The sequence below is a fragment of the Alternaria ethzedia genome (genome assembly GCF_023757985.1).
Source record: "Alternaria ethzedia strain BMP 0044 chromosome Unknown scaffold_47, whole genome shotgun sequence".
Classification (NCBI taxonomy): domain Eukaryota; kingdom Fungi; phylum Ascomycota; class Dothideomycetes; order Pleosporales; family Pleosporaceae; genus Alternaria; species Alternaria ethzedia.
The window spans coordinates 1-27,856 of record NW_026056240.1 but is presented as its reverse complement, the minus strand read 5'-3'; the positions used below and the strand labels follow the sequence as shown (position 1 = coordinate 27,856).

The 27,856-nt window shown below is 51.1% G+C and overlaps 12 protein-coding genes across 12 annotated transcripts; 7 read left to right on the top strand and 5 right to left on the bottom strand.

Moving 5' to 3' along the window:
• Positions 1-408: 408 nt before the first annotated feature.
• J4E87_010357 (uncharacterized protein) lies at positions 409-3,755 on the bottom strand (the record flags this gene model as incomplete). Its single annotated transcript, XM_049381931.1, has 7 exons — positions 409-1,103; positions 1,153-1,264; positions 1,316-1,489; positions 1,534-2,023; positions 2,072-2,233; positions 2,282-3,198; positions 3,390-3,755. 7 exons carry the CDS (start codon positions 3,753-3,755, stop codon positions 409-411), a joined length of 2,916 nt encoding a protein of 971 aa, XP_049228302.1.
• A 2,102-nt stretch (positions 3,756-5,857) lies between these two features.
• On the top strand, positions 5,858-6,607 carry J4E87_010356 (uncharacterized protein; the record flags this gene model as incomplete). Its single annotated transcript, XM_049381930.1, has 1 exon — positions 5,858-6,607. The coding sequence occupies one exon, from the start codon at positions 5,858-5,860 to the stop codon at positions 6,605-6,607; it is 750 nt and encodes a 249-aa protein (XP_049228301.1).
• A 798-nt stretch (positions 6,608-7,405) lies between these two features.
• On the top strand, positions 7,406-8,606 carry J4E87_010355 (uncharacterized protein; the record flags this gene model as incomplete). Its single annotated transcript, XM_049381929.1, has 2 exons — positions 7,406-7,457; positions 7,510-8,606. The coding sequence occupies 2 exons, from the start codon at positions 7,406-7,408 to the stop codon at positions 8,604-8,606; spliced, it is 1,149 nt and encodes a 382-aa protein (XP_049228300.1).
• A 1,962-nt stretch (positions 8,607-10,568) lies between these two features.
• J4E87_010354 (uncharacterized protein) lies at positions 10,569-11,944 on the top strand (the record flags this gene model as incomplete). Its single annotated transcript, XM_049381928.1, has 2 exons — positions 10,569-11,495; positions 11,552-11,944. 2 exons carry the CDS (start codon positions 10,569-10,571, stop codon positions 11,942-11,944), a joined length of 1,320 nt encoding a protein of 439 aa, XP_049228299.1.
• A 224-nt stretch (positions 11,945-12,168) lies between these two features.
• On the bottom strand, positions 12,169-13,674 carry J4E87_010353 (uncharacterized protein; the record flags this gene model as incomplete). The annotated part of the gene is made up of 4 exons (XM_049381927.1): positions 12,169-12,785; positions 12,982-13,008; positions 13,304-13,486; positions 13,542-13,674. The coding sequence occupies 4 exons, from the start codon at positions 13,672-13,674 to the stop codon at positions 12,169-12,171; spliced, it is 960 nt and encodes a 319-aa protein (XP_049228298.1).
• Positions 13,675-14,882: 1,208 nt separating this feature from the next.
• On the top strand, positions 14,883-15,758 carry J4E87_010352 (uncharacterized protein; the record flags this gene model as incomplete). Its single annotated transcript, XM_049381926.1, has 1 exon — positions 14,883-15,758. The coding sequence occupies one exon, from the start codon at positions 14,883-14,885 to the stop codon at positions 15,756-15,758; it is 876 nt and encodes a 291-aa protein (XP_049228297.1).
• An 84-nt stretch (positions 15,759-15,842) lies between these two features.
• Positions 15,843-16,699, bottom strand: J4E87_010351 (uncharacterized protein; the record flags this gene model as incomplete). The annotated part of the gene is made up of 2 exons (XM_049381925.1): positions 15,843-15,886; positions 15,946-16,699. 2 exons carry the CDS (start codon positions 16,697-16,699, stop codon positions 15,843-15,845), a joined length of 798 nt encoding a protein of 265 aa, XP_049228296.1.
• Positions 16,700-17,035: 336 nt separating this feature from the next.
• Positions 17,036-18,245, top strand: J4E87_010350 (uncharacterized protein; the record flags this gene model as incomplete). Its single annotated transcript, XM_049381924.1, has 3 exons — positions 17,036-17,062; positions 17,114-17,956; positions 18,012-18,245. The coding sequence occupies 3 exons, from the start codon at positions 17,036-17,038 to the stop codon at positions 18,243-18,245; spliced, it is 1,104 nt and encodes a 367-aa protein (XP_049228295.1).
• A 618-nt stretch (positions 18,246-18,863) lies between these two features.
• On the top strand, positions 18,864-20,509 carry J4E87_010349 (uncharacterized protein; the record flags this gene model as incomplete). The annotated part of the gene is made up of 3 exons (XM_049381923.1): positions 18,864-19,008; positions 19,066-19,573; positions 19,627-20,509. The coding sequence occupies 3 exons, from the start codon at positions 18,864-18,866 to the stop codon at positions 20,507-20,509; spliced, it is 1,536 nt and encodes a 511-aa protein (XP_049228294.1).
• Positions 20,510-20,570: 61 nt separating this feature from the next.
• On the bottom strand, positions 20,571-22,699 carry J4E87_010348 (uncharacterized protein; the record flags this gene model as incomplete). Its single annotated transcript, XM_049381922.1, has 2 exons — positions 20,571-22,535; positions 22,580-22,699. The coding sequence occupies 2 exons, from the start codon at positions 22,697-22,699 to the stop codon at positions 20,571-20,573; spliced, it is 2,085 nt and encodes a 694-aa protein (XP_049228293.1).
• Positions 22,700-23,062: 363 nt separating this feature from the next.
• On the top strand, positions 23,063-23,869 carry J4E87_010347 (uncharacterized protein; the record flags this gene model as incomplete). Its single annotated transcript, XM_049381921.1, has 1 exon — positions 23,063-23,869. One exon carries the CDS (start codon positions 23,063-23,065, stop codon positions 23,867-23,869), a length of 807 nt encoding a protein of 268 aa, XP_049228292.1.
• Positions 23,870-24,324: 455 nt separating this feature from the next.
• On the bottom strand, positions 24,325-25,841 carry J4E87_010346 (uncharacterized protein; the record flags this gene model as incomplete). The annotated part of the gene is made up of 2 exons (XM_049381920.1): positions 24,325-25,595; positions 25,643-25,841. The coding sequence occupies 2 exons, from the start codon at positions 25,839-25,841 to the stop codon at positions 24,325-24,327; spliced, it is 1,470 nt and encodes a 489-aa protein (XP_049228291.1).
• Positions 25,842-27,856: the final 2,015 nt, after the last annotated feature.

Genomic DNA, 27,856 nt, shown 5'->3' with positions numbered 1-27,856 from the left:
TAGGGCGTGCGGCTCAACGAAGCTTGGTTGCGTGAGCTGGAATGTTCGCGATGGCACATGTGGATTCGCGATTGATGGCGAGACTGTTGTTGATGCGCTGAGCATATGAATGCACAGACTCGAAGGAATTTTGCGGAGTGGTGATGCGGAGGTCAGGTTGCGAGTGTCGCGGGCGCTAGCAAGACATGATGGTTGCCGTTTCCGTCGGATAACCTTTCCGTTGGAAACATTGAGCATCGCCTCACCGATTCTTTCATACCTTGCAAAACTAGATGAAAAGCATGCCGTCAATTCGAAGTTGCGGCGAATACGCGGTGGCGGTGCGACCTTTGGCGACATGCTGGCCTGATCATTCATTGGCTTCGAGCGACTTTTGGGAGCAGTAATTTCTATTCCAAATCACTACGACTACGACCTAGCCGTATTCCTCAGCGTCTTCTGTATACAAGCACAAAGCTCCGGTATCCTAAATGGTTTGCTTATAACGTCGTCCATTCCCGCCTTCAACGCCACTTCTACTTGCTCGCTCCTCACATTAGCCGTCACCGCGATGACCGGCACGTGCGCTCTAACAACGCCTTCTTTCTGAAGTTCTCTGATATTCCTAACGCATGTCAACCCATCCATAACAGGCATCTCCCAGTCCATTAGGATGAGTGCGAGTGGCTTTCCAGAGCCCTCGGAGATGCAGTACTTTGTCGTGCGCAGATAGTCAAGAGCTTCTCCACCATGATTCGCGACTGCGACCTGCATACCCGTGTTCCGTAGCTGCTTGGCCAGGACGCGCTGGTTTACGAGGTTGTCTTCGACGATGAGGACGTGCAGGTCTTTGTTGGGTATGTCGTTCGCAGGAGCGGAGGCTTGGGGTGGTTCGTCCGATTCGTTGCGCGATCGACTTGAAAGCAGCGTCTTTTGCGCACGTATGCTCAAGCTAACGGCCGCATCGCTTTCCGACCGATTAAAGTTGGGGCGAATAGTGCTTCTACGACTCTTCACGTAGAAGGAAAATGTACTTCCGACGCCGGCTTTAGATGCGAAGCCGATAGCGCCGCCGTGCATCTCAGTAAGCTTTCGTGAGATGAAGAGACCCAGACCGGAGCCACCTAAATTACGTCAGCAAGTCGTTCAGTTGCCTTCGAGGTTCATAGTCACCATAGTCGATATGTGTGCGTGGAGACGCTTGCGAAAAGCGTGCGAAAAGGAGCTGGTGTTCTTCGTCGCTCAAGCCACGACCCGTGTCCTGCACGGAGAAGATGATGTAGACCTTTTACGCGTTAGTGGAAGACCTGAGACATCGCCTTCAGCAACAGCTTACTATCTCGCCCTTTTCCCAATCTGCTTGTAGAGTCGCTGCTTCTGATGTTTCCGAACTACGGGAGAATGGCACGCTGAAACTGTGGGTCGGCTGCTTCAGGGAGACGCCCAGACTGACCCTGATCTCGCGTATCTCTTCTAGTCGGGTGAATTTGATTGCATTGGTGATAAGGTTCTTACCTGTCAGCCGAAGCACTTCAATATGTCTCACGTACTTACAATGAGTATTTGTAAGACCCTTGTAGGGTCTAGCGAAACGAGATCAACCGCGATCTTTTTGCATGACTCTTCGAGCTGGAATCGCAAATCCACACCCGCTGACTTGGCTTCACCTTCGAACATTTTCACCGCGTCTCTCGCGATTGAGTCGAATTTGACATCGACTGGGGTCATTACAAATAAACCTGAGTCCAGCTTAGACATGGTAAGCACGTCGTCCACAATAGTCTTCATGTGCTTCGAGCACTGGACAATGGTTTCGGCAGCGTCAACGGTATGCTCCAATATAGTCTGGTAGACCTTCTGGTAATCTGTCGACTTGCTGAAATTCTTGTGAGCCGAGATAATACTATCTGCACACTGGACGATCGCGGACAGAGGATTTCGCATCTCGTGTGATGTCGTGTCGATGAAGTTTTCCAGACTGCGCTTAGATTCTCGGGCCCTCGTTGCCTGGGTAGCCTGAAGTTTCTCTCCCCATTTCTGCTGACTGTTCGAAGCCCTTAGTTAAGCATAGCGAGATGAAGGAATGACGTACCTGATGTCGGTACAGCAACCGATGATCTCTACTACTTCTCCATTTTCATCGAGCTCAGGGAAGATGGATGTGATGACCCACATCGGCTCTTGTTCGGGGAATGTATCATCCATGTGCTGGGTAGGCGCATTCCACCTCTTCTTGAGACGCAACTCAAATGATCTGGTCATAGTAAGCTTTGTCGTACGTCATGACGTACCTATCACTTACTGGTGCTGCTTGGTCTCGACAAGTTCCTCAAACTTTGCTTGTCCCATTTCGACGAAGTCATCGTCGATAAGCTTACTCCACGCGTCAGCGAGATCGGTTGCAGGATCCACTGGACCAAGCATCTCAAACCAAGCTTCGTTCCTATACGAATAGACCCCGTCCATTCCTATGAGAAAGATGCCAATATCAGCACGCTCTGCGAAGCGTTTGAACTTGGAAAAGTTGCGCTCAGATTCCGCTTGGGACAGAGTCAACTGTTCCTTTAGTTGCGATTTCATTGCTTCCGCGTTTGCGATAGTCCGTTCTCGACGCCCAATGTCCTCTTCATGGAGTAGAATTGATGTTAAGCAGGTAGAAAGCAGGCGACTGGCGACCAGTATGAACTGGAGATAATCTTCGTCAAATGGCCGACGGGGATTAAGCCCAATGACCATGAAGCCAAGGATGTTGTCTTTCGAAGAAGTCGGGTTCAGAGGACAGATGGCTGCCGCTCGGCAGGGATCACCAAAGCCCTGCCACTCAACGTCCTTGACCAGCGCTGCCGCCACAGGATCCTGATCGAACCGAATTATGATCGGCTTCCGGGCAGTAAGAGCTTGGCGAAAGTATGGAGTAAAGCCATGGTCTTGTTGGAAGTCCAGATGATCGGGACCTGCGGGCGACCCTTTCGGAAGACCGAATGAGCCACGAAGCTTGCAGTGTTGTTGGTTCGTATCGGAAAAGCGCGTCCTACTCGATTCAGACCCATGCCCGTCTGCTTCAGCCGAATACAATAATGCGAACGGAATATCTTTATCGTTGCGGGATAGAACTTCGGTGGCGAGAACCCAGTAAGTATCCGTATTGCGCGCCCTGGGTATCTCTTCGCTTAGCTCTAGAAGAACGCGCGAGCGTCTTTGTGCAATGACCTGTCTAGTCTACACGACTGTCAGCGGGTTGCACAAATGACTTTGCAGCTTCAAATATGGCTTCCAAGAATTGCAACAGCACATTGATGCGAGAGCCCATGCTTCCAAGAACATCATCCTCATCCGTCGTAGCGTCAGATGCGCCACTGGAGGAGCAGGGGACCAAAACATGCGGTGAAAGTGGAAAAGTTGCAACATACCGTTTCTACCAGGGGCTCATAATGCCCAACTGTGATACCCTCAGCATCTAATATGGGTATGAACTTTAAGGAGAAGTACGTCTCTTCCATGAAACCGCTGCGTACCATGTGTATCGAGGTGTTCGTCTTTTCCACGGTTTCTCCTGCGAGGTTTGTTTGTATGATGGGTTCAAAATACTGGTCCCAGACTGAAGCAAGCGCGACGCGAGCGCTGACTCCCATGCAAGGGTGGAAGCCACCCAACAGCTCTATCTCTGCTTCGTTGTAGATCATGATCAGATCCGGACCGTAGAAAACGACTGCTGGCCGTGGATCTTGCATGACAAGATTGGCAATACTGCGTAGCTGCGACGACCAGGAAGACATTGGGCCAAGAGGGGTGGAGGCCCAGTCAATGCTGCGCGCCCAGGCTGCATGTCGTGACAACCGCAGAGGAGGAAGTTCATCCGTCCAATCGAAGTTTGGTACTTTCGATTTGGAAGTTTTTCGAGTGAGAGTGGTCATCCCAGAGCCATCACTGCCGGTGCATGTGGTGGCCAAGAGACCGCTTATGACATTCCAGCGGCCAGCCACATGGATCTTCATCCAGTTGAACCCATGATAAAGGAACGGCTTATCTGATGTGTCGTGTGTCAAAGACCAGCTTCGAAATTTTGTAAATGGGGCATAACCTTCTTCATTAGCAGAGTATGCACCACCGTCTCGGCTTAGTAGTTGCAGTAGCCCTCCAGGGTCGGTGGCGGCCATGGCCGAATTCCAATACTCCAAATGGCTTCCATTTCCGGACTTCGGGCTACCTGGCGATGTATCGATAACGAATGTAGGCCGTGGATCTTGGTCCAGCAAGTCCAGCATGCCGATGCGACGCAGGGATGACGTGCCATTCTGAGTTGGTTCGAGGGGTCGCTTCTCGCGTGCAGGCAAGGCCGTCATGATAGGCCGACTCTTGGCGTTGCATGTGGCCGTCTATCCTCCTCTTGCGCAGCCGCTATTGAAGATGATGTCGTGACAAACGTTGCCCTCGTCTCAGCCATGTGGAACGCTGTCATGGGATTCTGGGTGCGCTTGGAAAAGTGGAATTCGATCTGAGTGCCTAGGCCGGTCCTGTGGATCAGCCGCATGCCGCTGGCCGAAAATAGCGCCGATCCCGTGCGATACCCAGGTACCTAGAGATCGCTTCAGGCTCATGGATCTCGTCTCTCTATCATCTCCTCCATCGCGGACATGTTCGTTGTTTTGTGATTTCTATCGAGGAAATCATTCCAGAGTTGCTGTCATGATTCATTCGTGGATCATCTGCGCCAAGTACGATGACGTCGCGTCCCACGTGGGCTGCCACCTAGCTCTGCCATCGGCAGCCTCATGCCATCATCTTCGGCTTCACACAACCTTGGAAACATCCCATAGACCTCCCTTCATATCGCGATATACACCAAATGATACCAGACGCAATGCCGACCACAGCGCCCGCATGGCACCCGATGAGGCCACGAGTCAGGGATGATATCAATGAATTGCTACGTCGCCGTTTTCGAGCATGAACCATGAGCCTTGCGAGGAGAAAACATCTTCCTCGTTACACTATCCTTTCTAGAAAGAGATGCAGTTACCTCAACAGGCCATAGTCGATCTTACCGGTTATATCGTCTTGATGAGGTTGCTGCGAGTCAGCGCGCTTATGGCCAATCGCGATATACACGCCCAGATATTGATAGCCAAATATAGTCGCGCATCTGCAATGGCCGGTTGGATGATCGTCATGTCAGCTTGAGATTGGGGCGTCTTTCGGCCTTGTTCGTGGAGATGCTCAAAAGTTAGGCTTTCCCATAGTCTCCTAGCTTTTCTTGCGTCGAGGCTGTCCCATCTTTGCCTTGACTTTCTCGCGCTCAAACTCTACTACATACTGCTACTATTACCAGGCTTATGGGTAAAGGCAATCATGCCAATAATCCAAGGTAACACTACCTACGTTTCAACTGTACCTGCGCTCTGTACTGCGACCATACTCGGAGCGACATTAGGAGTCGGCAAACTCGTCAAAAGAGAGCTGTCTTGGTCGCACAGTGAGGTGTTTGTAACTCCCTTTGGAACACTGACAACTCTGGAACATCCGAACGTACCGGACTTAACGACGATACACACCCCAGCCTCGTCATGTGTCGATAGATGGGTGCTGCGTCCTTCACAAAGCTGTGATGGTGGAAGCAGCACCGGTGAAACCGTCTGGTCTGTAAATCCGACACGTTTGATCGTCTCCGACGCATCGTACAACGGATGTCAGCTCTATGGGACACCCACATACAGTCCAGGGATCTGTCCCAGTGGGCAGACCATCGCGGAGGTTACCGCATACGAAAGCAGTGTGCCGACTGGAACCCGGACTTTCTGGCAAGCCAGCTGTTGCAGAAGGTATGATGCTACCACTACCCCAATCTCGATCTTTTAGCTGACCACAAGTGATCAGCGGTATGACCTTTGGCTCCGCATACCCCGATGTCTGCTTGTCTAGCTTTTCGACACCCTTCCGTGCTTATGCTGCAATCATAACAGCGCCTGCGTTTGATGGGCAAGAAGTCATACCAGTATACGATTATACAACCACATATGAGCCAAGCGGACGCGTGCGTGAGACATCGGTCATATCAGACATCACCACGCTTGCAACCGGTCTAGCCGTGGCTGATCCCGTCATAGTGAACTGGCAGATAGATGACGTTGGCACATTTCCGAGCGAGTACGTCAAGTCTTTGGTTGCGAGGTACAGCGTACCCGCGCCAGCCGTCACATCCACACCGATAGTCATCAACGGATTGGCGCCAACGACCGCACCCGCATCATCACCATCATCACCCAATGGACTTGGTACCGGTGCCCAAGTAGGCATTGGCATAGGGGTCGCAGTTGCTGCTGCTTTCGTTGGAAGCTTGATGATCTTCTGGTGTCTACGACGCCGTCGGGAACGTGCTGCGAACGATGTTGTCATACCAGAAATGGGAGATCAAGACTGCGACAGGAGTCAGCGTAGATGGTACAACGAACTAGATGCCCAGGCGACTCAGAACGAGCTTGATTCGAAGCCAGTGCATGAGTTACCCCAACCACCGGCTGAACTGCAGGCACACGACCCTTTCGGCGACGACGCCAACGCTGCACTAGAGGTACAGAGAAACAGCCTAGACGGCGTACGTAATGACGACGGTCCTCACGAGCGAGCATGAACTCACAACAGATGCGAGGAAAAACAGCTGGTGGACGACAGCACACAATTTCATGAGGATCACGCACGGTCTTTCTTTTGCCTTATTGGTGGATCACATGTCGCAATCAACACTGTTCTCTATTGAGCGGCACATTCGTTAACATCCTGTCTCCCGCACTACGTATTCATTTAGTTTGCGTCGCAGCTTCAGACCGTCCAGAACTAATTTACAACTCGAGGGCATTTTGACAGCAATATACAGCTCTAAGCAAACAACGAACTAATCTCCGCCTCGGCATCACCCAATCTCCATCTCGGCCTCGCGTATCACCATGAAACAAGCTTCTATGAGCAGGGAGCGTTTCATGAATCCTTCATCACCAAGCCGCTCGCGCTAGTCTCGTTGAGGCATCGTGTGAGCCAAACTAAGGCCGATTCGGGCTTGGTGTTGCCGACGCGAACGTTTCATAGCGGAATTTCCACCACCAAACGGCTGTCAAGCCCTCGGCGTCCTGTCAGAACTGTTCATTCCTGCGTGTACCGCTCGCGCGATACTCAATATGGGTGCGCGCGTTTCCAAAATATTGACATGCGATGCGTTCACGCCGTCTAGATGCCGAGCAATGATTTGCAGGCGTATGCGTTGAGTCAAGCAGCGTTCTTATATGGTCTGCTGCGTCTCTTCCTGCTGGTTCGTTCCTGTTGTTCATTCGCTCACTACTGTCATTCATTCATTGCTCTCGTAGCATTTACATTCGCTTTTCCATCAACATACAGGCCGGTCTCTGTTTTTTACCTTCGAACAAATAACTTCAAGATGTTTGCCAAGACTACCCTCATGAGCGCGATGCTCAGCGCTGCGTCTGCCGGTAAGTTATCTATATCCTCCAGTAGTCCGACAAATACTAAATGTGCATTCAGAGATGATCTGGGACGGTCGCTTCAACGACTATGCCTCCTCTGCCGACATCGCCAAGTGGTCCTTCTCCAACCCCGTCGGCGCCTACCAGTACTACATCCACGGCTCCGGCGCCGTGACCGACTACGTCAACCTTGACACCACCTTCAAGAACCCCGCCGACACTGCTTCCAAGCAGGGCGTCAAGATCACCATTGACGAGACCGCGAAATGGAACGGCCAGACCATGCTGCGCACCGAACTCATCCCCGAAACCAAGGCGGCCATCAACAAGGGCAAGGTCTACTACCACTTCTCCATCAAGACTGCCGCCGAGAACGCACCAACGGCCACCAACGAACACCAGATCGCTTTCTTCGAGTCTCATTTCACTGAGCTTAAGTACGGTGCCTCGGGCTCGTCCAACACCAACCTTCAATGGCACGTTGGAGGTGTCTCCAAGTGGGACGTTGAGCTCGTTGCCGACGAGTGGCACAACGTTGCGTACGAGATCGACTTCGATGCCGGCTCCGTTGCCTTCTGGCACTCGACTGGCAGCGACGAGTTGAAGCAGACTGCCGGACCTTTCGATGCTAGCACCTCTTCCGACGGTAAGGACTGGCATCTTGGTGTTCTGAGGCTGCCCGGCCAGGCCGACAAGGACGGTGCTGAGGATTGGTTCTTCAGCGGTGTATACATTGAGGACGGAGAGCTTACCACCAAGATTGGTGGTGGAGCTGCAGGTGCGGCTCCCGAGAAGCCGGTCCCCACTACCATGTCCAAGGTCGTCTCTTCTGCGGCCCCTGCTGCTACCTCCTCCAAGGCGGCCGCTAGCTCTTCCGTCGCCGCCGCTGAGACTCCTGCTGCTTCCTCGAGCGCCGTCGTCTCTTCCTCCGCTGCTGCTTCTTCGGGTGCTGCCCCAATCAAGACCCCGGCTGCGTCCTCTTCCGCCGCCGCTACCAGCGCTGCTCCTGTTGAGACTCCTATCGCCTCTTCCACCTCATCTGCCGCTCCTGTCGCTAAGCCCACTGGCAGCGCTGGCTCTGACGCTGTTCTCCCCGAGGAGTTCACCATCGCCCAGTTCGTCGCTTGGCTCAAGGCCAAGACTGGCAAGAACTAAGCACACACTCAGCGTGAGTGCAGTCCGAGTAGTCAGCCCTTTGGCAACCCATACATTCTTGTAGATATTCTTTGTTCTTATTAGCTGTTGCAATACATTGTTCGCAGTCCTTATCTTGTATCTTGTGGGCAATGCTGGTGGACATTCGTACCCGAGTGGTAGGGTGCATGTTTCATAAAGACGCGTAAATACGTTTCCCTGCACCACAGCTTATTCTCTTCACCTTATGGTCCTCTTGCCTTATTCTCTTTTCTCTTTGACGTCGCTACTGCACCAGCACTTCCTTCGTGCGCGAATGCTCAAACGCCGGAGCACACTCTTTCGTGACCCCCGCGAAGACACCACGTGGGTTTTGATCGACCAGGGTGATCTGCACCGTCCTATTTTAAGAATCGCGATTGCGGAGGGACGGAAGCCTTCCCGTATACCTTGTTCACGGTAGAGAGCAACGGCAAGACTCCAGCTGGCGCCGAGGGCCTCGATCTATAGACCACGATATCAGTTTCGAGTGTCGCCGAATTGCGCATACTTTCAGCAGACCGGACGCGGTAGGTAGGGAAGCCAGCAGTTCCGAGCCGTTGCACCCGTCGAAGAGTGGTGGAAACCACAACCGCCGTTGCAACCGGAAATACTATGTAAGCCGGCTTCTACCATCTAGACACTTCCAAGGCCGTGTGGCGCTGCAGGCATTGGATTAGTATCCAGCGTTTCGACGTTCTGTCAGCATCCGAGCATGAGGCCGAGTTGCTACGCTGCGAACGCGGCCCGACCAATTCATCCTGAGTTTGCTCTTGGGGCTGTGTTGCATCATCTCGTGTTGTTGCAGGTAGCCTTTTCTCAGTCGGAAACGAAGCATCTATGACACTGATACCTTCTTAAGGTACCTATCTAGGTAGATACGAAACGTCCGCGACGATCTCCAGGTAAACGCGAACCAATTGCGATAACGTCCGCATTGACGATCGAATTTCTCGACCCCAGACCATCGATTTCCTGCAAGATGAGAGGGGAATTTGTAGGGACTCGCCGTGCTGTCAGTGAAGCTTGTCAGGCCCGCACAGGGTGCACACGAGGCCGTGCGCTATTTCCGAATCGAGTCGGGACATTTCAATCTTGGAAAGCCTTGAAGATGTCAAGCACAAGGTTTACGGCAAAACGCTGCCTGGAAAATACGAATGCGAAAGCTGCGAAAACAACGTTTGCGATGTGTGCTACCTCAGGCTGGGATCGACCATGAACGAAGGTTGGGCGCGGCCGTTGAATGCCACGTGAATGCGTGGCGCACGCCAAGATAAGGTTCGCTCAACATGGTGCTACCAAGTCCCACGAGCCCGGTCCTTCCTGGGTGACGTCGGCCAAATGTAAGCATCCCAGCCTCATATTCGTCGCGACGTATCGCTCGTCGTACAACAGCCGCATCTCAAACGGCGCCTCTAACCCCATCCCAGCTTACCTGGTCAATGCGCTTGCCTCATCTGGGACCAACATCTCTCGAACAAGGCCCGACCAACGCAGGCGAAACAAGGTACGCAAAGGCCTTCTGGTAGCCTTGCAACGAATAATAAGCAGAGGATGGTGAAGAACAGGTCGTGATCCGACCCCGGGGAACGATGTAGGCGACTTTAGGGAGCCGGGACAATCATCCGCATCGTAGTCCAGACCCTCCGGTGGTCTCTAAGCCGAGCACACATTCTACAATGCAGTTTCACCGTCCGGAGTTACTTTGGGAAGACCAACTCAAGCGTCCGCTCATGCAGAATAGTAAACTCACTCACAGCTGCCGCTGGTCTCCGGGGCTAGAGCAATGCCAGTCGCCATGTGTATATAAGCCTGGGGGAAAGATATGTTTTCGAAGCATCAGTCACAACGAGCTCATTCCATTCATACAATCTCCCCTCTTAACCCTGTCTCGTCATTACAAATTTTCATTCCTGTCACAATACACATCACAACATCACGAGGATGTCTACTCGCACCATCATGAGTAGGCCGGCTAAGTTCCGCGCTCTTTGCCGGACATCGAACTCGCAGGCGAGCTCGGTCAGGAGGCTGGCGACCATGGCCGACTACAAAGCTGCCCAATACAGTCACCCCATGGGCGCTATGCCACCGGGCCACAAGGCCGTCGTCGGCAATCTCCAGACATTCGAGCTCCCTGAGACTCTCAGTGGCAGTGCAGCAGACAAGGCGCTTGGCAAGAGCATGATTGACGCCTGGAAGAGAGACGGTATCCTCCAAATCTCCATGGACCCCATCAACCGCAAGCTCGCCGATGCGGCGTTCCTGTGCAGCAAGAAGTTCTTCGGCCTCGACTACAAGCAAAAAGCAGCTTGCTTGGATGACCAGTCTTTCGCTGGCTACATCGCTTCCGGAGAGGAGATCACAGACAACATCGCCGACTACAGCGAGATCTTTACCGTCACCAAAGAGCTCGCACAGACTGATTCCCGTGTCCAGCAGAAGTGGCCGTGCCACGGTCCCAACCCATGGCCGTTCACTCAGATGAAGACCATCATGCAAGCTTACATGGACTACCTTGGCGAGAGCGGCGAGAAGATGCTGTCACTCATCGCATGGGGTCTTGGATTGGAGGACGGCAATGCCCTAACCAGGTACACGCAAGATGGCTGGCACCACATGCGTGTTCTGCGCTTCCCCCAGACCGACAAGACCAACGGTAAGGGCAAGGCTGGTCGCGGTATCGGCTCGCACACTGACTACGGTCTGCTTGTCATCGCCGCCCAGGATGCCGTGGGCGGCCTGTTCATCCGCCCCCCGATTGAGGGTGAGGAGTATGCCAACTGGAAGACGACCGCAGCCGGCAAGCACGAGAACACTGATGGTTGGGTCTACGTACCACCCACCCCCGACGTCTTCACCGTCTTCCCCGTAAGTCACCCCAACCGAAACATTCCTACCCAGAACCTTACTAACCATTATTCCAGGGCGATATGATGCAATACATCACCAACTCCTTCCTCCCCTCAACACCCCACAAGGTCGGCCTCAACACCCGCGAGCGCTTCGCCTTCGCCTACTTCCACGAGCCCAACTTCTCCGCCGTCATGAAGCCGCTTCCTGGCTTCGAGGCCGGCCAAGAGCCTACTGAGGGCATCCACTACGGCAGCCACTTCACCAACATGTTCATGCGCAACTACCCGCAAAGAATCACTGCCGACCGCATGAAGGCTGAGAACAGGATGGCCCTCTTGGACTCGCCTGACCTCCGCTGGAAGGATACACCGGCTATGGATGATGTAGTCCGCACTGTTCCTTACGAGGCCATCACTGAGACTGAGGTCAAGTCGATAAGTGAGAAGAAGACGGCTTCTCTCTAGACATTCTCTATACGTCTTTCCTTTCCGTCATTTTGTTTCTTTTGTACGCATATGTATGCCTGGGATTGGGAGGGGCGCAAGTACTATAAGAGTACGCGGCGCAGCATCTGCTGAGGATAGATTGATACCATCTCGTCAGTTTCTTTTTTGCGCATATGGTAGCAAGAGGTACATAACGAAGTCCTGAAGTATAACGGCATTAGCCCATCAAATCAAATGAAGTGTTATTCTTTCTCAGGCTCCATCTCTTCCTCGACTGGTTGAGACCTGTCCACAGCACCACTCTGATAGGCGGCCAACACCTCCGCGGGAACCTTGCGCTGCCCAAACGGCAACACCAACTCCGTGTCTAACGCGTTTCGAATCAAAACTAGTGCATCATACAAACTTTGATACCTCGGTATAGGCAACTCAACATCTTCCTTGCTTGTCTTAAGAACCCAGATATGCATATACATCAGCACAAGCGCATGTACCGGCGCGCTCATCGGCGTGGAAATACCCTGCTGCATAGTCTCGCTCCAGCCAAACGGCGCGATGGCTTTGAACTGACCACTCATTGGCCTGTTGACTTCCAAGACGGTACCTGCTTTGCGGATCTTGGAGTCGCGGACTACGCGCTTGGATACGGAGCCGTTGGAATGTGCGAGGATCTCGCTGTCGCCATATTCGCCCATACGCAGTGCGACGGTGTTTTCGGTCGCGTTGTAGTCAAACTCGAGGGTGTTGTATGAGGGAATGAGGTCCAGGATTGGACTGACGTCGCTGCGAACGATGTCGACGAACCTGTTGTGGAGTTTCCATGGTGCGAGAGACGTGGATTCGGTCATAGTGAGCTTTACTTGGCGATGCGAGTACGAGTTGCTGCTGAGCAGCAGATGTTTTGTGCGAACGACTCGTTGTCTAGTGATCCAGGAACTAGAAATCACTTTCGGAACTTTGTTCAGCCTTGATAGTGGAGTCGAAGCTACTAGGCAACTATTGCACTTAAGGTCACGGGATGTGTAGAGGTACTTGGGGAAGTTGGAAGAAAGTACCAGTGAATGGCCGAATACGTACATCGCCTACCTTGTGAGTATATAGAACTGAATGGGAAATGGAAGAAAAGTCCCCGAGTAATCGATTGTTGGAAGCATAGCCATCACGAGGTAGCCGAGAGAATAGGTAAAGTTGAAGTTGGTTTGTCATTTCATATCATTGGGGAGTTTTCCGGTGTACCCATAACCCATGTCCTCCTCTGAAGTGTCTCATAGCACCGGGTGCCGATACCGGGGACCTATACAGGGCTTACCAGGCAAATTTCTTACTCTGATGAACGGGTTAGCGATGAGCTTCACGGGCCTGATGGTTGCTGCATACCGTAGTGAAAGTTGCCGTCGTTGTTGACGATGCGCTCGCCCAAGTTGATGTCGCGAGTCTCGGGGTTGCCATCAGCGTCGAAGAGGGTGGCACGGAGGACGGGGACGTCGCCATCTCCTTCAAGTGCGAACTCGATGTTCTCGGCAGAGTTGGCAAAGCCCTCGCCATCCCAGTGGAAGTTGCCTGACCAGATCAGTATCGATACCAATACCGTGTCAAGGATGAATGTCATTCCTACCGTTGTCGTTGCCGATGCAGGTGTTGAGGTCGATCTCGGCGTCATTCCACTCGCCTTCGGCGGTCTGGAGACGAGCTTTCAACACGTGGTTGTCCTCGATGCGAATGTCCTCAGCAGTGTGGTAGAAAGTCATTTTGGATGATGTTTGGGCGGTAGCTGACTTGATGTAAGGAGTCAAATGAGGCTAGAAAGTGTTCAAGTGTGTGAGACGAAGAGTGAGGTTGATGAGAACTCCACAGTGAGAGGAGAAAGCTGAGGGCTTTATGCAAGATCGTCGGCCGAGTACCGGCAGCCCCACGGTGACGGTTGAAGTCACAGTGACCCATCTGCCAAGCCAACAAGCATTGCGTAGTCCAGATCCACCACTTGTGCAACTCCATGGGGGCGGTAGAGAGCCATGGCCACTCTTGAGTCTTACCATCTGCCCTTGAATTCCCTATAATGCCGTGCCGAGTGCCGGCTTGGAGGCGGTGACTGTTTACACGAGATTGCCAAATTGGGCGAACCACGTAATTCATCGGGTTACACACTGATCATGAGCAGCTGCGTAGACAACCGCCAAGGCAGGGGAGGTTGCGTACGGCCATGTACGAGCCCCAATTTGCGCCCCGTGGCTGTGTGTGAGTGGCTTTACAGCTGTGGCCTGACCGCAACGTGCATCACGAGTGGGTCTCGTGCATCGTTTGCCAATCAAGCCGTGCAGACGCGATCGTGGCTGTGCAGGCAGGAGAGGATGTTGCGTTCGCGGAGTGGATGCTTGTATGCTGATGGCGTCGCGGCTTCCGTCGTTTGCTCTTGGCAGGAATGTGAGGTGTGGTGTTGAGGATGAAGAAGGAAGGGCATCGGACAAGGAGCAGGAGATTCAGGGTGCACGCTAACCCCGCGCTAAGTCCGCACGGGCCGGACCTTCCCCACCCAGTAATGCCAGTCGACTTCGTCCAATGTATCATGCCGACAATTTATCGTTCCTTGACGCAGGTTTCACCGCCCTCTACCCAGTACAACATCTCAACTATGTTGGATCTACTGATACGTCACGACCAGTCCCCCAACCACCTCCCTACACACATCGCGGTTTATGGACAGGCCGCTCTGATATTGCGTTGTCTTTTCCAGCAATGGGTTGAATGTTGAATGTTGAACAAGCCCTATTCAGCTTAGAACAAGGCTTCTGAACCTTGGTGTATGCACAATGTAGGTTCTACACACACAGCTTCATTATGTGATGGCCATGTCATATTTCCAAGAGATCTTTGCCCTTTCGAGAAAAGCAGCCAATATCCACCAAAACCGCAACTGAAACGGAAAATGCCTCAACGCCCTCGCAGCAAATCGTTACCAATGAAGTCGGGCCTAAAGGGTTTGAACAAATTACTCCAAGCTGTAGGGCTGACACCCGCGAGCACAACTACTAACACCAAACCAACCACTCTGCAAGACCATGACCAGATCAAAGCGATCATAGAGCCCTTCAGACAGATTTGGAAGACTGTTCTAGAAAATGTTGAACACGATTGCGTGAAGAACTTCTTTACTGCTCAGAAAGGCGACGTCACCCACTACTATGTCAACATCGCAACAGATCCAAACGGAGACCCGACTACCGCAAAAGGCCGTGCAGCATTCCCATCAAGCGTGCCTGACGATCTGCAAACAGCCCTTATGAAGCTCGACCAATGCGACAGGAGTGCATTTTGTTTCCTATCATGGATCCAAGAGGCGCTTCGACCCCTAGGGGCAACGGCAGAATGGGTCATCGTCTTCCCATCTCGACATACCAAGATCCATGTCAGTTCCGACCCAGACCACAATGACGATGTTCTCCATTCGGTATTCGCAATCACTACCGCCAACCGCGAGCATTACTATGCTGACTTTACGCAAGAACAGTTTGGGTTTGAGGCGGCAGATTGGTTTGCTCAGAGGGAAGACTACCTTGCGAGACATGCGTATGGTATTGCGCGTGTTGCCTCACACGAGGATGAGACTCACACAGGACAGCAAGCCTTTCATTCAAGGAAGGATTTTGAGCTCGGTATCTATATCTACGCCGCTTGTGAAGAGATCAGTTGGCCTGCTTACCGTAGGCTTCCGGCTGACGAGCGTATGTCTTGGGTGGATGCTCACACGAGAAAGGTTATCGAGGGGCATGATATCGATAAGCTTTGGAAGGAAGGATGGGTAAGCGATAACGAGGATGAGGCCGATGAAGTATAGTCAGGCTATGTTTGGTAATACGTCTGGTAGTAACAGACTTAACAATAGATTGAACCTCTCTTTGTGCTTGCCTTCGCGACAAAGCTACGGTAGTGTATACCCCCCATCAATGACTAAATTCGCCCCGGCTATTCGAGCATGTCAGCAACCTAGTATCCATATAGCAAAGAGAAGAGAGAAGACTTACTCATATAACTACTCGCCCCACTCGCCAAAAACACATACGCCCCCTTCAACTCGCCCGTCTCACACAACCTCCCTGCAGGCACCATACCCATCCACTTCTCCCTCCACTCCTTAGGATGCACATCCAGCATATCCGTCGCAATAAACCCCGGAGAAATACAATTAACGCGCGCAAAGTCCACCCACTCAACACTCAAGCAGCGGGCTAGCTGCACAACACCCGCTTTCGACGCGTTGTACGCCGCCTGTTTCTGCGGGACGTTGACGAGGATAGCGGATACACTAGCGGTGAAGATGAGGTTGCCGTGGCCTTGCTGCTTGAAGATGACGCCTGCGGCTTGCGCTGTGTAGAATGCGCCGTCGAGGTTTACGGCCATGATGTGGCGCCATTGGTCTTCGGTGTAGTCTTCGGCTGGGTGGTGTGTTGCGATGCCGGCGTTTGCGACGACGATGTCTAGACCGCCGAAGTCTTTTGCGATGGTGTTGATGACGCGGGTTATCTCTTCTTTGTTCTCGACGGACGCTTTGTAGGCTTGCACTCGTACGCCTGTTGCGGAGGCGATGGACGCGGCGATGGCGTCGGCGTCTTTGGTGCTGGAGTACAGGATGGCGACGTTTGCGCCGGCTTCTGCGAGGGCTTTGGAGGCCGCTAGGCCGATTCCGCGGACGCCGCCTGTTACGGCTGCGGTTTTGCCTTTGAGTGAGAATTGGGACGTGACATGTTCGTCTGGGTTGGAGGGTTGCGCGAGAGGCATTGTGGGTGATGGTAATCAAGGTGGAAAGTATGAAGGATGCGATGGGAGAAAAGGTTCGCAACCGAATCGGCGCGCCATGGCGATTTCGATTTTATCGGACGATGGCTATCGGAGTGGGTGTACCTGCTCGGAAAACATACCTACATCATGTGGGTGGGGTGGTGTCGTTTAGTGGACTGGGGATACACCCCGCGCAGGTTGACGGTTGCCCTTGACCCCACGATCCCCGCACTTGCGCTTCGTCACACCCGACCTGTGTTCAGACGTGCTGGTCACGGGCATACAAGATGGAGCTCTCAAGCTCAATGAGAAGCTGCAGTCAATTTCGAAAACAACATGTCTTCCGTAACCGCCACTAAGAAGGTGAGATCACTGCAGTGCGCTTTCCCAGTCTGAAACTGATCCGTTCTTCAGAACCCAGCCTTCGTCCTTCATGCTGTCAAGGATGTCGCATTCGAGGACCGCGAAGTGCCTCAGCTACGCGATCAGCACGAAGTCCGCGTACACGTTGCGCAAACAGGAATATGCGGCAGCGATGTGCACTACTGGCAGCGCGGCCGCATCGGCGACTTTGTCCTGAACAGCCCCATCATCCTTGGTCACGAGAGTTCCGGGACAGTCGTAGAGGTCGGCTCAGTCGTCAAAAACCTCAAAGTGGGTGATCGCGTTGCCATTGAACCTGGTGTGCCTTGCAGGCGATGCGACTACTGTCGATCTGGCTCATACAATCTTTGCAACGATACCATCTTTGCGGCCACGCCACCTTGGGATGGAACACTTGCAAAGTACTACACTGTTGCCAGTGATTACTGTTACAAGATCCCCGACCATATGAACATGGAAGAAGCAGCAATGGTCGAACCAGTCTCCGTCGCAGTCCAGATATGCAAGGTTGCGGATTTGCGCGCAAACCAGACGGTGGTCGTCTTCGGCGCGGGGCCTATTGGAGTACTTTCGCAGGCAGTCGCAAAATCTTCAGGCGCGAAAAAAGTCATTGCTGTCGACATCTCCCAAGCAAGACTGGATTTTGCCAAAGCATATGCGGCAGATGGCGTGTTCTTGCCTCAAAGGGCAAAGGAAGGAGCTGACCCCGTTGCGCACTCGGAGAGTATTGCTGCAGCCATCAAAGAGCAATTCAATCTGGGCGAGGGTGCAGACATCGTCCTGGAATGCACAGGTGCTGAACCGTGTATACAGGCCGGCATCAATGTGGCGAAGAAGGGCGGCACGTATGTCCAGGCGGGTATGGGCAAGGAAGTAAGTCTGCGCCTCCACCGTGTCTCGCTATTCAATTGCTAATGAGAAACGCTAGAATGTCGTTTTCCCCATCACGACAGCTTGTATCCGTGCGTTGACCATCAAGGGCTCTATCCGCTACTCAGTTGGCTGCTACCCCAATGCGATAGACCTGGTGGCCTCAGGCAAGGTCGACGTGAAGAAGCTCATCACGAACAGATTCAAGTTCGAGGATGCCGAGAAAGCTTTCGAGCTAGTGAAGGCTGCACAGGAGGGCGTTTTCAAGGTCATCATAGAGGGTGTACAATAAAGGTGGACCTGAGTGGAATCGAAATGTTGAATGCCATGTCCCTGTATCACGATGATGGAAACCTGATGTGCCAGTATCGAATAGCAATCTTGTCTGTCATATGGCCACAAACCCGTGCAGCGAAAACAGGTTCAGGTGCGTGGAGTATCGTTGCGCAGCATTTCGGTATCAAATGTTGCGTGGCCACACAGTGATAGTGCCATGAGCCGAAAGGCGGACAGACTGCCGTCCATCAAGCAGATGCAGGCGCGGCGGGATGCAAAGACGAGTCTGGAGTGTCAGGCACCCGATGGGTGACTGTGCCCCGTAACGAGATTCCCCGGGCTAGGCTGATATGACGCAGTTAGCGTTGGGGTGACAGTCGACCGTCCACCCGACATGACTCGCGCATCACCCCATTCCATCCCGATCGTCGCTGCAACCCGCATTCCACTAGCATGAACCGGCGCTCAGAACCTGGGGTAACAAAGCCATGTGCCGGCTGTGGGCATACCCCGTAGCCGGGTCATGCAAGACCGTATATATATCCGAGATGTTGACGCGTGTTTCAAGCCTTCTTGCTGATTGATCATAAGACTTCTCCCGACTGTTGTATCCACCGTTATTGAGGTTGCAACCATGAAAGACGCAGATATCGTTGGGCATGCCATAGCGGAGGTACTGCCTCAGACGAACAAGTACTGGTTCCAAATCCCGCACTTGCGACGCTTGAACCTGATCTTGTTGGTACCTCTACTATCCTCAGCTGTGGCAGGATATGATGGTAAGTATAGCTTCGCCATGGCGTTGGATACAAATGAACGTCGCTGACACTCAACAGGCTCGTTGATGAATGGTCTCCAGTCGCTCCCCCAATGGCAAGAATACTTTGGCCACCCCACCGGAGCGCTTCTTGGTCTGGTCAACGCGGCTCAGTCTGCCGGCTCCGTAGTCGTGCTGCCGTTCGTCGGAGTGCTCTCTGATCGCTATGGCCGGCGCATAGTGTTGTTCAGCGGTCTCATCGGTGTGATCATTGCGACTATCATACAAGCAACAGCAACAACATTGGCGCAATTTGTTGTTTCACGAGCTGTCGTCGGCGCTGCGGGCATGTTCGTCGTCCAGCCCTCCCCAATGTTAATCGCCGAGCTGGCCTACCCGACGCACCGAGGCAAGTACACAAGTGCTTTCTGGACTATGTACTACCTTGGTGCCATCTTGGCTGCGTGGACAACGTTTGGGACTCAGAACCACTCGGGGAACTGGAGCTGGAGAATACCGACGATCTTGCAGGCTGGATATCCACTAGTGCAGCTTGCATTCTTCTGGACCTTGCCTGAGTCTCCCAGGTATGAATTGCGAGCGCTGTATAGATCTTCATAAGAACTAACACGGTAATCAGATGGCTCGTCGCCAAAGAGCGGCAAGATGAAGCTCGACAAATCCTTGCCCGATACCATTCTGGTGGTGACGAACATAGCCCGCTAGTTGACCGAGAGATGAGCGAGATCGTTTACGCCATTCGACAAGAGAGTGCAGCCAAATCGGTACAATGGAGTGCGCTTGTTGCCACCCCTGGCAACCGGAAGCGGCTCTTCCTCGCCGTGTGTGTCGGTGGGTTTGCACAGTGGAACGGTATAGGTGTCGTTTCCTACTATCTCACCCTGGTGTTGAACTCGATCGGTATAACGGATCCATTCATGCAGACGCTCATCAATGGTCTGTTGCAAATCTTCAACTTTGCTGCAGCTGTAAGCGCGGCTCTCTTGGTCGACCGATTGGGACGACGAACTCTTTTCCTCTGGAGCGGCATCGGCATGCTAATTTCGTACATTGTCTGGACAGCATGCTCGGCAGTCAATAACGAGGATAACAACAAAGCGGCAGGATATGTCGTGGTGGTGTGCCTCTTCGTTTTCTATTTCCACTACGACATCGCATATACCCCGCTTTTGATGAGCTATCCAACTGAGATCTTTACCTACAGTCTCCGATCGAAGGGTATCAGCTGCGAACTGCTCTCCATCTATGTTTCTTTGGTCATCCAAGCGTTTGTCAATCCTGTCGGCATGGAGAGCCTGGGCTGGAAGTACTATATAGTCTTCTGCTGTTTGCTGGTAGTCTTCCTCGGGGTCACGTACTTCTTCTTCCCAGAGACGAAGGGGCGGAGCTTGGAGGAGATTGCCGAGATCTTTGATGGCCCTGGAGCGTCGCCTGATGCAGATCTTGTGGAAAAGGAAGAAAAGTTCGACAAGCAGCACATCGAGGTAGCCGGGGTATGTTGATTCGTAGTCTGTTGTAACCAATAGATTTGGCATGGTGTCTTGGTAAAGACAAAATCGTGCTTCAACCCCATGCAAACTGTGAGTCGGAATAAACATGGGGTCCGCTAGGTCGTGCCTGTCCTGAGTCATCGACGTCCGGAAGGAAGTCAGACCAGAGTCCCCCCTGCATCAGTACATCAGCCTCGGCATCATTGGCATTCGGCCACATCATGCTGTAGACATTGTTGATCTGTGTCTGTGGGGACTCCTCGGTAGCATGTTCCAATAGGTCGCCAGCGGGAGTCGCAAGCACATGTGCATCCTGTCCAGGAATCTCAGATTGCAGGAATGGACCACAGAGACGTTGAAGTACATTCAGGCAGTCCTGAGCACTCGGATTGATGGATGACAGTAGCTGCATAGTGTGCATTGTCCGCCGGATTTGCGCACGCCAACTTCCCGAGAAAGGTGAAGTAGGCTCGTTACGCAAGCACACGCAGGGTATGAGCGAAGCCTGGAACAAGAAGTACAATGCGTACCATGCAGTCATCCGCATGGGCGGAGAGCTAGCCCAAGACATACTGATGGCATCAATGCTCATCTCAGCTTCACGAAGACACCTGGCATACGCCTCTTGCACTGATGCCGGCACATCATTGTCCATGTCTTGCGATCTGGCTTGTAGTACACGTCGAATGACATACGGTCGATACATGATGATCCTGAAGTTACTCAGCCGCCACCACATGATAGCATGGCTAGTCGCGAATTGAGCGGGCATGGTCGCTCCACGGCGATACCAATCGGGCACTGATGATTGCCATCTGTCTATCACGGTATCATCAAGACGAATCAACTCCGTAGCCGCTGGAAAGGGCATCGATATGACCTTCGTGTATATGTCATTTGTCAGAATGTGGAATTTGGACTGCATGATAACAGCACTGAACGTTGTGACATGGTCCGCCTCGCTCGGAGCAGTGCGTGACAGATTAGTCAAAGCCCTGTCGGGGATGTTCAATGGCAAATGAACTTCAACGTTCTTGTTGGGCCAGGCCAGAGGGCGCCCGAAAGTGACAGCTGCGCCAATGTTGAAGACAAACATGGACCACCATACGCGCCGGCGGATCTCCATGTTGAGTGGGGTGATGTCCCAATGATTGAACTCCTTGTGTAGGCCTAAACCAATGGCCATATGAAGGGCAAGACCAAGATAGTTGTACCCACTGTTTGGCTTGTTCCGTTTCTGCAGATAGTTGGACATGAGCGTGAGTGTTTGGACGAGGGTGATGTTGCCAATTTCCAAGCTCTCAATCGACAGGTTAGACTTGGCAGCCATAAACAATCTCCTGTCTGTGTCGGCCGGGCCTGTAGCCGTTGTGAAATGGCCTATTGCAGCGATCATAAACGCGAGCGCATGCCAGCTACGGCCGTTGGGGCGAGGTATGACCTGGGCGTATTGAGCACGGAAGGTGTGTTCCTCTACGATAGGATACGAGATGTGGTAGAGGCCGAAGTAACCGTTGATAGCGGCATCAAGGTCGACGGCTCCTATATCAAAGCTATCCCATAAATCTGTGTACAGCCAGTGCCCATTGTCCGGTGCAGTTGTGCTGAAGCTAGACGTGGGTGGCGCTTTCCGCGAAGACTGCTGAGCGTCGGGAAGGAGCAGTCGCAACATGGCAGCACCTGACGCAACGCCTAGATAGCCCGCCTCGCTCTCATCTACGGTGAGTGAAGCCATGCCATCGACGACGCGCTCGTCTCCCCCGGGAGAAGTATGTGTATGTGTGCTCGCGGCGTCTGTCTCGGCAGGACCGCTTTCCTGGGTATGTTCATCCCAACTAAAGTCGGCTGGTCCAGAAGGCGGCCCTTCAAGCGACACTTCAATGGGCGGTTCGTCGGCTGTGCCTCTCGTGTTGGCAGCATCTTCGTGGGGAGATGGCGCGTCGTCGCCCTGGGCGGTCTCGAGCTGTCGCACACGCGCTTCGGCTACTTGGACGCGTTGTTCTGCGCGGGCGAGTTGAGCTTGTGATCGACGAAGTTGCTCTTCAACTTGAGTGAGATATTTGCGCGTCAATGGGGTTCTACTGTGCCGTTCGTAGAGACAGTGTCTCCTGTTTCTCTTGCAGGGCCCGCATTCCGGGAGCGTCTTGTCGCATCGCGCTTTCCGTCGGCGGCATTCATTGCAGGCTTGATCGCGGTCTCCATCATCACGTGCGAAGCTGTCGGTGCTGTTCATATGCGTCTGGCCCGCTCATGCTTGAGGGTGATGTTGTGCTGTGTCGAGGTGCGACGGATGGAAGTCGCGGGGTTGAGCTCAGGGTTCACTGACTCGGTGATGGCGCCAGAGGCACGTACAGACGAGTCATTCCAGTGTCGTCGATATATCGACAACAGTCCCAAGCCAAACCTGAAGAGCCTATGCATCACGTCAGGGTCTTTCACTTTCACTGTCTTTCATCTAGCCGTAAAATCCACGCTAGCTAGTTTTTTTCAAATGCTGGAAACTGACATCACCCCCAAATTACCAAAACGACACCCGCCATGAGCCATTCTTTACCGCCCACACCAATGGACTTCCGCTTCCTTGATCTACCCGCCGACATCAGGCTCATGGTTTACGAGTTCCTGCCGACATGTCTTACGCACAACGAGATCACCATCGAGACGGACAATGAGAGCGGACTTCTTAAGACGAAAACCACGAAAGTCAAGCTCATTAACCTTTGGTATCCTACCACTGTACGCCTTATCTCCAAAGTCATCCGAGAAGAAGCTACACCAATCATTGCGCGCACTGCGGCGAAGCGCAATAGCATACTAGCAGCCGGCGACGCGTCCAAGGTGTCGCGATTGGGCCCTAAACTCATTGTCCTATGTGGAGATCTGGAAGTCATTGCGCGCAAGCAAGGACCTCTTGAGGCAGCTTCGGAGTTTCTGACCTGGTTTTTGGAGGCGCGCAGGACAGGATCTAGCTGCGTGACCGCTAGGCCCGAGAGTTCAGCTTCGGATCCAAATAGCTCGGCTATAATCAACTGGGCGCGTCAAGCTGGTTGGCATTTATCTCAAATGCGACCAAGAGCCAGAGCGATTGACATTGCCATTGACGCCGTGCATGTACTGTCGATGGGCCGTCAAGAAACCGTTGCTTCCTTGCTTCGATTCGAGGATGCAGCCGAGCGACCGTATCTGGCTCAACGACGCGACATCCGATTTAGAGTGTGTACAGCACCACTAATGTTTGCAGCTCATTCCGTGTCGCGGTATGTTCCATTGCGCGGCCCTTCGCCAGGTGGTAAATTTGGTTACTTTGTCGAGCACTTTGACCTTGAGTACGGAGAATGGATCAAGGCTTGGGTTCCGCAAGACTGCGTTTAGCAGGTCACGGTACGTTTGTGCCGCGTAGTAGCTTTTTGAACGAGGCTGACACAAGGTACAGACAAGATACTCTGGTACGCTCCTGCGTTCTGGTATCGCCATGTTAACCGATCAGCTCAAGGGTGTAGCATGAATGTGATAGGATGTAGGGTGTCGCAGAACCTTTACCAGAGACTGTGCGTGTATCAGTAGAGAGGCAAGTTGCTCAGTCGCGCTGATTTGAAAGGACAAAAGAATGAACAGGACTTTAGACCAACATCTTGATGGAAACAAAATGCATTGTGAGTTGAGCAACTAGGAATGGCTCATGCTAGAAATGGAGAACGGAATGAACTCAACGCTGCCATACCAACTGCCAACCCAAAAAAAAGCTCCCCGAAGAAGCATATCCTCGGTTAGGTGACTCCATTGCCGAGCTCTGGGACATCGCCAACAACGAACATCATGTGTGTCGCTTACGAGCCAACATGGAAGGTTACACGAGCATGACTGTGACATTGCCACAATTTGAAGGCGTTGTTTGACGGCTCACCCCAGCTGCTCCAGGGGAATCCTTTGATACCGATGCGACGGTTTGCAGCCGTGTAAAAGGCAGCGTGTGACCATGTGAAGTTGGAGGCAGAAACAGGAACACCATTGTTCCTGTCGAACTGTTCTGAAAGCCCTCCATCCGTGGGAGTATATCTCTGTATCAGGGCCATGTAGCCATCGGCGTACTTTTGTACAGCAGATAGGACTAAGTCGAAAAAGGCTGGATCGGAAGACTGGCGATAGGTGCCGGGGAGGATCGTTGGAAGCAGATCGCGAAAGAAAGGTAGCGAAGTTTCGTCAATCGTGAATTCCTTCCGATCCTGCCATTGTAATCTTGCTAGATAGAGCTGTTCTGCCGCCGCAAGTGTAGTCGTATACCAGGGATTGCCTCCATGACTAACGTCTTCGGGGTATCTTCCAACGGCAACTGCTTGACCTTGCGGAATGCCATGATTGATCGCGTATAGTTGACGGAAGGAGTCGATTACTGCCTTGTGGTTGGCAAGAGCTCTGGGAGAGCAAGGCTGAAAACTGCTGTCTGTGCATCCAGCCTTAGGATCGTATGTGTGAATGGAGGATAGAATTGAGCTTGCGTCTATACCACGTCGTTGATCTTTGGAGTTCAAATTTGCGTGCATGAAGTCGACGTCCCAGAAGCTATTCATGAAACAGAGTATTTGTGGAGCGGTAACGGCACAGCCGTCGCAGCGTAGGTATATTTCCTTTGCGAGTGACATACCTTCGACTAAAGCGCGATGGGACGCGGAAAGAGTGAAGAAGGAGGAGCCGTTCGTTTCTTCCCATATATCAAAACTGGTCTGATTCCAGCACCGAATAATGTGTTCAAGATCTTTACTGATGATCGGCCAGATCTTATCGACAACGTGATCATGAACGTCAATGGCCATTACAGAATCTCCTGCGTGCCCGATCAGGTATCTGGCGTAGAGAGTCAGAGCTGTAGCACGAAGCGCCGGACCGTCTTGTTGAGGTCGGTTCCATGGACCGTCGAAAGCAGTGCCGTTGACGTAGAACTTGGGTTCCCCCAGATCTCCCGACTGCAGCTTCGCTTGGGATTTCAAATAATCGGTTACGTCATCCGAGACATTGGGGTAATGTTCAAGGTCGTACCGGGTGAGGCGTTCAATGAGAATTTTGAAAGTCAACGCAGCTGTTCTAGTCCACGTGAACCAGTCTGGATTGTTAGCAGTCTGTTGATCATGGTAGGCTCAAGGCACGTACAATCTGGATCTGACCGACCAGCAACCACCACGCCATCGACGATGTTGTTCAGCATCCCCTGCAGCGAGATTTGCTGTTGATCTTTGATGAAGTCATCAAGCGAATCTTCCCGCGGCTGCTGGTGATCGATCGATTTCGCGTTCGCATTGACGAGGAGCGACGTGGCCGAAAGCACACGAAGCAGGAGAGCGGCCTTCATGTTGACCGTTGCAGTAGTAACAATACCGCGGAGAAGAATGGTTCGGGCTGATAGTCTTGTAACAATCCTGATGCGTTATCGATGGCGGCGGTGAGATGGATGGATGGGATGTTTCGGCGTGATGCGTCAACAAACAAGTCCGGGCTGCAGATGACATCCACGCTCGCTGCAACAGCCTCTGCATCGTTCATGCTTGCCAGCTCAGCCATCGCTATGGGCAAGAGCTGGGGTGCATGAGCAAGCACTGCCATCGCGCCTAATAATCGTGGAAGCCGCACTGGGACGCGATCAACGCGGGATTGAGCGAGCCAGCGTCGAAGACATTACTGCTGTAATGCTAAAGACCTGCATTTGAGTCTCAAAGATGAGCGAGGGAGGAACCATGATGGGTTGAGATGAGTGGTGCCGGGGGTGAAAGACGCGCAGGCTCGTGTCCAAGGTAGCTCGTGCAGGTGTCTTCGCTCCAACCAATGACGTCAGGTCGTGGCGCTAACGCGTCTGCTAGGATGCAGGCTATCTAACTAAGAGCGCGCTAAGACATAGCATGCTAAGGCATCTATACGTAGTTAATACGTACACTAAAGTAGCGCTTTAGTAAATTAATTATAAATTATTTCTAAAATAATTTTACTTAAATAATAATAATATAACTTTACTAAACTTCTTTACTAAACTACGCTACTTATAATAGTTTACTAAATCTAGAGTATTTTCTAAGAAAATATATAAACTATTTCTAAATTAATTTATAAATAATTTTAATAAATTTAGCCTACTTATAAGTAATTTCTCTAGCTTAACTAATACTTATTTAAGTACTTACTTTTTACTACTAATATATAAAATAAGCTAATTATCTATATAGATTAGCTATACTACTATATTAAAATTTAAGGTAGAATTTTTTATAAAGTATAAACTATTTCTAGATTATTTCTTAATTATTTCTAATATTTCTTTTAGTAGAAGTATACTAGTTACGCTATACTTAGAAACTACTTATACTAAGCTTACTAGCTAAGAATAGCGTTTACTAGATAAGTTAGAAATTCTACTAATACTCTAATTTAAGCTAAGATAGGTAAGTTTATTTAAATTACTTTTTAATTAATTTTTAATTAATTTAACTTAGGTTTCTATATTTAGACTATAGCTATTTATAATACTATTACTAACTCTCTTACTATTCTCTTTACTAACTCTTCTACCTCTTCTACTAATTTAGCTTAGGTAGAATTTAATAATAAGTCTAAGTTAGATTATTTATTAAGTAATTTAGACTATAAGTTAAATTAATTAGTAAATAATTTAGACTATAATAATTTTAAGAACTTTACTACTATACTAAATAATAAGAAAAAAAAGAAAGAGTAGAAAGACTAGAAATACTCTTTCTAAAATATTATCTAGATTAATAATTTAGAGAGAGAATAGATAAATTATTTCTTAAACGTTTCTAAATTATTTCTAACTTTTATAGCTTAACTTTACTACTATAACTAATATAGTTAGAGACTATTATAATAATTAAGCTAAAGATAACCTTCTCTACTAAGCGTGTAATATTAATAGCCTAGATATAGACTTTATTTATAGTAAGTTTTATTTAGATTATTTCTAGAATAATTTAGAATTATTTCTAATAAATTTAGACTATATCTTCTTCTAGAATAAAGAGAATAAGTATAAATCTTACTAGTTCTTCTTAGACTTTCTTTCTAAGCGTATACCTACTCTCTCTAAAAGTAGTAGTTCTAGTAAGTAGTTAGGTACTATTTCTAAGTAAATTATTTCTAGAATAGTTTAGAATTAATTTAGTATAAAAAGATATATATTAGAAATAAAATAAATAAATATTATATAACTTTCTCTCTACTATATACTTTGCAAATAAGTACTATTATTATATTATTAATAAGAATAATATACTATATCTTACTTAGTAGAATATACTAAGTAAAATATAGTTAATTATAAAGTATTTTTTATTTAAGTTTATAAACTTTACTTAGCTA